The sequence below is a fragment of the Sorghum bicolor genome, chromosome 3, assembly GCF_000003195.3.
Source record: "Sorghum bicolor cultivar BTx623 chromosome 3, Sorghum_bicolor_NCBIv3, whole genome shotgun sequence".
In the NCBI taxonomy this organism is placed as follows: domain Eukaryota; kingdom Viridiplantae; phylum Streptophyta; class Magnoliopsida; order Poales; family Poaceae; genus Sorghum; species Sorghum bicolor.
This window is the reverse complement of record NC_012872.2, coordinates 70,377,735-70,386,059: the sequence shown is the minus strand read 5'-3', so window position 1 is coordinate 70,386,059 and position 8,325 is coordinate 70,377,735. Positions and strand designations below refer to the sequence as shown.

General features: G+C 41.1%; 1 protein-coding gene across 1 annotated transcript; it reads left to right on the top strand.

The window, feature by feature from the left end:
* Positions 711–6,478, top strand: LOC110433976. The gene is made up of 4 exons (XM_021457276.1): positions 711–838; positions 987–1,259; positions 4,326–4,540; positions 5,550–6,478. Exons 2-4 carry the CDS (start codon positions 992–994, stop codon positions 6,189–6,191), a joined length of 1,125 nt encoding a protein of 374 aa, XP_021312951.1. The 5' UTR covers positions 711–838; positions 987–991; the 3' UTR covers positions 6,192–6,478.

Below are 8,325 nucleotides of genomic sequence, written 5' to 3'. Positions count from 1 at the left end.
GTCGTATAGAATATTTGGATACTAATAGAAATACAAATTATAGAATCCGTCTGCGAGATAAATTTTTAAGCCTAATTAATATATCATAGCACATGTGTTACTGTATCACTTTTATTATTAAATCATGTACCAATTAAGCTTAGAAAATTCGTCTCGCAAAGTAATCATAATTTACGTAATTAGTTATTTGTTTAATCTACATTTAATACTCTATGCATGTGTTCAAACATTCGATAGACTGCCTTGTTTAGTTTCATGTTGTAAAGTATGGGGTGGGTGTCATATAGGGGGTGTTGCATGAAGTATTTGGATACTAATAAAAAACCAAATAACAGAATCCATTAGGAAACTGCGAGACGGATCTATTAATTTAATTAATCTATCATTAGCACATGTGTTACTGTAGCATTTTATTATTAAATCATAGACTAATTAGGTTAAAAAACTTATCTTATAAAGTAGTCGTAATATATATATAATTAGTTATTTTTTAGTTTATATTTAACATTTTATGTATATATCTAAATATTTAATAAGATATGGTGTAAACTTTTGCGGAGTAACTAAACAAGGCAAGCTCTCAAATTGGGCCATCAAATTCAGGTCACCTCGATAGCTGAGTTCTATAGGCTACAGTGGGCCAAAGTTCTGGGCCATCGATTTGAGGTCTAAATCTGGGCCGTTAGTGGTCCATTCCATTATAGGCTGGTCCGGTCCGGCAGGGACGCAGTGGTAGCGCCGCTCACCAATCCCCCATATATCCACCCTCGCCGTCGACACCCCCAAGCATACGGGCGGCGGCGGATACAGATAGACGAGGAGGATAGCGTCAGCACAGGTGAGGATAGTGCTTCGTTCTCAATCATCACTCCTGTCTGGCTGGTGATTCGTGTTTCATCAATATTCATCTTCCCTCCCAATCGTCCTCATGGTCTAGGGTTTGTAGGCCGTGACGACCTTCGCGCTTTGATCCTCTCCTGTTCCAGGGCTGATGGCAGCCGAAGATTGCGATGGGCTTCCCATGTACATCGAGGAGGATGAAGAGGAGGCAGCAGCGGAGAAGCAGAAGCGTCGGCAGCAGAGCCAGAAACCGCCGTTTAAGTATTCGTGGGAGATCGATACGCCGGAGGAAAATGCGAGATGGGAGCTCAGACGGACCATGATGAACAAGCTTTTCGAGTTTGACCCTAAGACGGGATCCCGCTCGTACACCCAAGTTTGGTTCGTCAACCTCATCACCTTCAACCTTGATGATGAAAGTAATCCCTCACCTTCACCCCCCCCCCCCCCCCCCCCCCCTTTTTTTTTTTGTATTATATATATAATGGCCATTCGTTTTTTTAAGATACAATCTCAAGTAGTTTTGAATTGCACAGACTAGTACTGACTATTTGGGTATTTTGTGGGCAAATCGGGTAATCTTGGTGAAAAAAAATAGAGAATGGGATGGACAAAATGGTGGGAAACAGCCACAGGCAAAATGGTGGGTCAGATCTTGCAGGTGTTCAACCTGTGTAGTCCGTCTCACACCAAGTCACTTCCATTCAATCTGTACTCCTAGAGGCAGTGACAGCGTAGTGATTGTGACAATCACAATGCTAAGCATGTTTATACAGCTTAAAAAGATCTTTATTAATGTGGATGTGGACTACCATGTGTAATCTGGTTTTCCTTTAGTGGGGATCTGTCATGTGGGGCACCGTCTACTCCAGGAGCCGAAGGGCGCGCGATGTCCGTCGGGCCGCAGCCCGCGTGCGCGACGCGGCGACCGCGATCACCGCGGGGGCAACAGACGGGGCCGACACTAGTGGCTGAGATTAGGCCTTAGAATTAGGAGTTGTTAGTTTGTTTCCCAATTCAGTTAGCCGAAGGGCCTATATAGCCTTGTACCTGGATTGTTAAAAGGTTAAGCAAGATCAATCTATTATTCTCTAATCCTCTCTCCAACGTTCTCAAGCCCAGAGCTCGTGAGGAGCATAACCTCTGTTCTGGAAGACACGGCACGAGACTACGAGCTACGTAGTCGAGGGCCAGCTACCCTAGATCACCAGGTCCTTGACAGGATCAAATGCTTTTTTGAGAGAAAAAATAAAGAAATTGTTTAGATTCGTGTGAAACAAACATACGGGTAATATTCATTAGAAGGAGAAATTTGTTATTATAGGATCCCAAACGTGTGGGTTTCGCTATAATAGGATTCCAAACATCTGCTTCGCTATAACGACTCTCAAAACATTAACACTTTGCTATTATAACATCATGGCCTTCAAATAGATAAATTGAACTCAAATCTCTTCAAATTCAAATATTTTCATTTAATCTACTCTTAGGGCGGCGGCTGCTGCAACTAGTTCTTGAGCCACGTGCGCACACACATGACACATCCTGCAGATGGTCTGGTCACCATCGTGCTGCTTCCTCTGGTGGGCGCAACGCAGGGGACCTGACCCTGGCGATGGTGAGGCTGTCACGGCGGTTCCTACACGACGCGACTATGAACGAGGACGTCCTGACGGCGGAGCGGTACGGCGCCGTGAGGTGAGTGTGCGTCGTCGCCGAGGATGACGCGTCGCGTCGTCGTTGCTGGCAGGTTTCCAGCGGCGGATGGCGTCGCTGAACCCCGGCACAGAGGTGAGGGGGTTGCAGGCAGCAGCGCCGGCCAGCCAGCCAGGCTACAGCCGGCCAGCAGCCATGCAGCAGCAGCAGCCGCCCTAAGGGCAGTTCTGTGATTAAATGAAAATATTTGAATTTGAAAAGATTTGAGTTCAATTTGTCTATTTGAAGGCCATAATGTTATAGTAGCGAAGTGTTAATGTTTTGAGAGTCGTTATAGCGAAGTAGATGTTTAGAATCCTATTATAGCGAAACCCACACGTTTAGGATCCTATAATAGCAAATTTCTCCTGTTGTATGGAGTGCTGTTTCACTGCAAAAAAAGGACATGATTATATTTCTTGTATGAGTATACCTCTAAATGCAGGATGTCACTTACAAAGACATGCATACCAAAGCCTACCTTTTCTTTTCTATCTGTGCTCAATTTTTTCTAATCATACATAGAACTTTGCTGTACACAATAGTAAATCCCAAAAACATGTGGTATAATGTCTTGTAGAGCTTGTGAATGTTGTGATGTAATCATATGCATGAGAGACATACATGTTGTCACCAATGTATGTTTTTATAGAATAGTGAGTTCCTTCAGAGGCAGATTTATATGGTTACCTAGGAGGGCCCAGTAATGAGTCTGTTCATTGAAAATTTGTAAATGATTCTGTTTGTTGGTAATAGTTAAGGACTTTGTGAAAGCTCACGTCAAGAAAGACAATTATGCAATGTTAATGATTCCATCTATGCGTAAATTTATGGATTGAGAGAAAATTCTTTTGCACTATTTTTTTTAAAACAACGCAGGAGAGCTGCGTGTCATTTCATTAGTTGTTCTGCGTCTGTTTGGTTACCTGCATTAATTGATTGTGCAGTGCAGTCTACCTGTGTTTGGTTGCCCGCAGAACCTCTTATGCAGATTTGCACAGTGCTCAGGCAGGAATGTAGCATAACTAGAAGCCCAGATTCGATTGCATTAGGGAATACAGATTTGCACAAGCTGGTATAGCAGACAAAACTGAAATATTTTCACCTCCCATTCCTCTACTGAAAATATGAGGCCTCTACTTGACCATGGAGGTGACTATGTGCAGGACATTTTCTGTTGATGCTTAGGGCCTGTTTGGTACAACTCCACCTGATTCTTTGTGTGAAGTTATTCTGTGACTGACTAAAAAAAAGATTCTTTAGGATAAACTGTATAGAAGAAGTGATTCCGTGTGGGAAGCAAATAAGAAGCTACTTTTTCAGCTCCCAGCTCTTTTGTTCACTTCAGATAATCATCTCATTTTGATTAAAACAAATCACTTCATATTATCAGCCTATGAACCACTTCTCTGCAAAATGTTGTTTTGCATAGCTCTCCCCCTCTTCCCAGAATCGGCTTTGGAGGTGTGCCGAACATGCCCTAGGTGTGGGGTGCCTTCCGTTTCTCATGTCTCGCCCATTTTAGCCTACCTGTGTTGTGAAATGTATGCTTTATCCGGACATGTGCAGCATCTTGACTGTTATTCCTATTAGTATTAGGTTGATGTTAATTTACTTTTCATCATTTCACTGATTAGCTCTATGCAATGTAAGTAATCTTGTCATTCAAACAGAATCCTGACATGAGGCCATGAAAACATAAAACTTGACCTTATAGATTATCAGTATTTATTTTTTGTACCATATTGTTCTTCTCTAACTGTAAAATAACCTTGTTTCCTTTTCCTCAGCACAATATGGACCGATGCGCTTTACAGATTCACTTATCGGAGGTGACCACATGTTGACCGACTCTTTAAATGTTCTTTGTCTGAAGATAAGGTCTTCGGATGTTGGTTACCCTATCAATGTGTATGGGACTGTGATAGTCAGAGACCGTTTGGATATGAAATGCAACTACATCTTCAAGCGCAACAGGAACAATTGCCAACTTGTTGAGTCAGAGGTATTTTAGAGAACTTTAAAGAATGTAGGCGTGAAGTATTTTCCTCTTCTTTTTTGGTTTATATGCAAATAACTGTTTTATCAGTCTTCAATACTAGAATTCTACTACTAAAAGACTGCAACATTCTATCATTCTGGTGCAAAAAAGTGTGCTGTTGCACTAGTTCCTATATTTGTATCAGTTTATCCTTTTGGCATATATTTTTTAGAAGATTATTTTGGCATGGGTGTTAACACTTGTGAATCTGCTGTTTATTATTTACTCGAATTTCAGCAATACTTATCCCACACATTCTCACTGTAGTAGCAACTTTTTATTAATTCCAGAGGGAAGATCTTGGTTTTAATCTGGATTTTCTGTGATAATGGTCAATAAACAGTAATGTGTATTATGTGAAATGTTGACAAATAAAACTGTCGCGAAAGTTTAATAGCATGATCTTGTTGCTTTCATTAAAGTGGCATGGTACGCTCTCCACGGAGGTGGCCCATTGACTATCATGTGGACACTTCCAATCTGTCATTAAAATAGGTGCCATTAAATCTATCATCATAATACCACATTCCATGAAGTATCTTGGGCCTTGTTTAGTTCACCCCGAAAACCAAAAACTTTTTAAGATTCCCCATCGCATCAAATTTTGGAGCACATGCATGAAGCATTAAATATAGATGAAAATAAAAACTAATTGCACAGTTTGCCTGTAAATCACGAGATGAATCTTTTAAGCCTAGTTAGTCTACGATTGGATAATATTTGTCAAATAAAAACGAAAATGCTACAGTGCCGAAATCCGAAATTTTTTCGGAACTAAACAAGGCCTTGGCTGACTTTGAGCAGTTTCAGTTTTCTCATTCTAGTTTATCATTATGCCAACTTTTGTGATGATGTGCTATTTTGAGTCTCCAACACATTTAACCTATGCAAAATCAATAAGGAACAATCTGCTTCCTACTAAGATAGTATAAAGAGATATTTCTTTTGACATTTCCTGTGAACTTGCTTGTAGGGTGAATCTTTGATTCTGACTGGCCCAACCAGAGGTATTGTTCTTAGCACTGATGCTTATTTTGAGATAAATCTGAAGATCAAGCAGGATAGAGAGAGCGAGGACAGACAATTTTGCAAAACGTTGATTGACGTGGATAGTGCAAGAATTAACGACACGGTTAAAACGGAAACTACTTCTAGCTGGCTCAGCGAGGTGGATCTGATGTTTTCATATGTGAAGAAAGCATTGGAGGGCACCATTGAGATAAGAATATTGTCAGGGTCCAGTTCTTTTTATGGAAGAGTAACTGTTTGCACCACTGATATTCCAAGTCATATTCTGTTGTATGACAGTGATGTTCATGGGGCAAATACCATTGGTAATGACAGAGTTCTGAAGTTGCTGCGGCATGTTGTTTCAGTCTCTGTCGATCAGATGTTGATATTCCATATATATCCCCGCAGTGGTGATTTGAACCCTAGAATCTTTGAATTTACTCCACAAATTAAAGGCGCAGACAAGGTTGAGATTACTTGTGGTGGCCACAGGATGCTAGTCAAAGTTACTTGGTCGATCTTGTCAGTGAAAAGAGGATCTCTTGAGGCCTCGTTCGGTTGTCCCGGAACAGGCTATTATGGGCCTGACACTGTTCCTCCGTAGTACAAATTCCTGAAGGAAAGGTTTTGCTGGGAATCAATCTCAGATAACCGAACGGAGCCGAGGATGATTGCACAAATTCACTTGTTTATCTTCATGTATTAATATTTAGACTTTGGTTTGTGTTAGTATCCACGTTCATTGTTCCGCATTCTAAGAAGGCAGTTATATCTATGAAGTGGTGCTAATTTACTTCCTTTCAGTACTAGATTTATGTGGTGTTGCTCCAAGTACATTGTGCTTTTATGCTGAATTCTGTTCTCTACGGTAGATGTTAGTATCTTAATTACTATGATGAATGTGCGTTTGCTTGGACTCTGCTGATTAGGGTTTTTACTGCTTAGTCCAATAGTTGGCTGGCTATTTTCTGTTCTTTTAACAGCTTCCAGAACTCTGATTCTGCCGGGTTCTCCATCCGATGAAATGTCCCGGGCTGATGAGCTGATCCATCCGATGAAATGGTCCATGCCTCGCTCGGTAAACATCACCCACCCCTGCCTCTGCGCCACGCCGCCACCCGGCCTGTTCCTTGACCGCACGTTGCTGCCCGTCTCAAAGGCTCGTCGCCGCCACTGCAGTCCATGAGCAACAGGTGGCTGTCGCTGGACCTCCGCCGTGTATGCCGCCGCACTCCTTTGCTTCCGTCAGTGCTGGTCCTCTGCCCAAAGAAACGCTTGCGCCGTGGCTGCTGTTCGTTCGCTCAGATTTGACACCACGCCACGAAGCGAGGACAGCGGCCGGCCGGTCATCCCTCTCTTGCCTATTTCCAGTCCTTGGTACTGAACATGCTGCATGCATGTAGAGTAGGCATGGCACAGACAGGCTGTGGCTGTGCAAGGAGAGCTTCAAGAAATTTAGAAAACAGTTTTATCTATTCTCTTGAGTTGCTCAGCCTCCGCCAATCCACAACGATTGGTAACGATTACCAAACGTGAAACTTGCACGTGCACGCCAGGGTGGGCAATGGATTAAGCAAAGTTCCGTTAGTACCACCTTCCGTTAAACTGAAAGCAGACAGGACAATAAATGATTACCGTGATTCTTAATTACTCCCGGTGTCTCGGAATATGAGATTCCTAGAGTTGTCTTAAAATAAACTTTTTAATCTTTTATCAAATTTCTAACAAAAAACATGTCAAGATTTATGACTTCAAATTAATATTATTATTATATATATTAGATAGATATACCATAGAATATATTTATCATAAAATGCGTTTTAAAAAAACTAGAAAATAATTATTATCTTTTTTTATAAAGTTAGTCAAACAATAGTCTAACTTGCACAAGTTCTAGGAATTGATACATTTGGGGATGGAGGAAGGAACCCCATGGTAAACGCGAAGATCAACTACACAACAGTCTCTCATGGTATGTTAATTGTGTGTATAGTTTTTTGCTGCTGCCTATGACATATATACAAATAAAAATAAATCTATATATTAGCAAATATTTCTTCTATTCTCTTTTCTTAGGCGTCATGCAGCGTCCTTCTCGGCCATCGCAACTGTTGCGAACAGAGTAAATGTCAGCGCCTGTTCTTCAACTCTTGCCTGAATGGAGGGAGTATATGAGTAAGGCCGTGTTTAGTTTCAGAGGAAAAAAATTTCGCGACACTGTAGCACTTTCGTTTGTTTGTAGTAATTATTGTCCAACCATGAACTAACTAGACTCAAAAGATTCGTCTCGTAAATTCCGACCAAACTGTGCAATTAGTTTTTATTTTCGTCTATATTTAATACTCTATGCATACGTCTAAAAATTCGATGTGACGAGAAATCTTGAAAAATTTTGGGTTTTTGGGTGGAAGTAAACAAGGCCTAAAAGGCTATTGGAAGAGGATCTATTAAATGGGTAAAACTTGGAGATGTTGACACAAAGTTTTTCACGCAAATGCTACCATCAAGTATAGAAATAACCCAATTAGTGCCTTGAGTACAGCAATGGACAAACTTACACATCTCACCAAGGAAAGGAAAACCTTCTTTGGGCCTATTTCAAAGAAAGGCTGGGGGTTTCTAAAGTTTATCAATTTTCTGTTAATCAACATGATTTCATTCAGATATCAAACCATGTGATTTTTTTAGAGGAGGATTTCACAATTGAAGAAACAGTAATGTGGTCGACTGTCTTCCTA

What these genes read in the sequence shown, in the direction of transcription:
- LOC110433976 (XM_021457276.1), top strand. Translation starts at nt 992, where the DNA reads ATGGCAGCCGAAGATTGCGATGGGCTTCCCATGTACATCGAGGAGGAT. An exon ending in CTTCAACCTTGATGATGAAA is followed by an intron (nt 1,260 to 4,325) that starts GTAATCCCTCAC and finishes CCTTTTCCTCAG; the next exon opens with CACAATATGGACCGATGCGC. An exon ending in GCCAACTTGTTGAGTCAGAG is followed by an intron (nt 4,541 to 5,549) that starts GTATTTTAGAGA and finishes ACTTGCTTGTAG; the next exon opens with GGTGAATCTTTGATTCTGAC.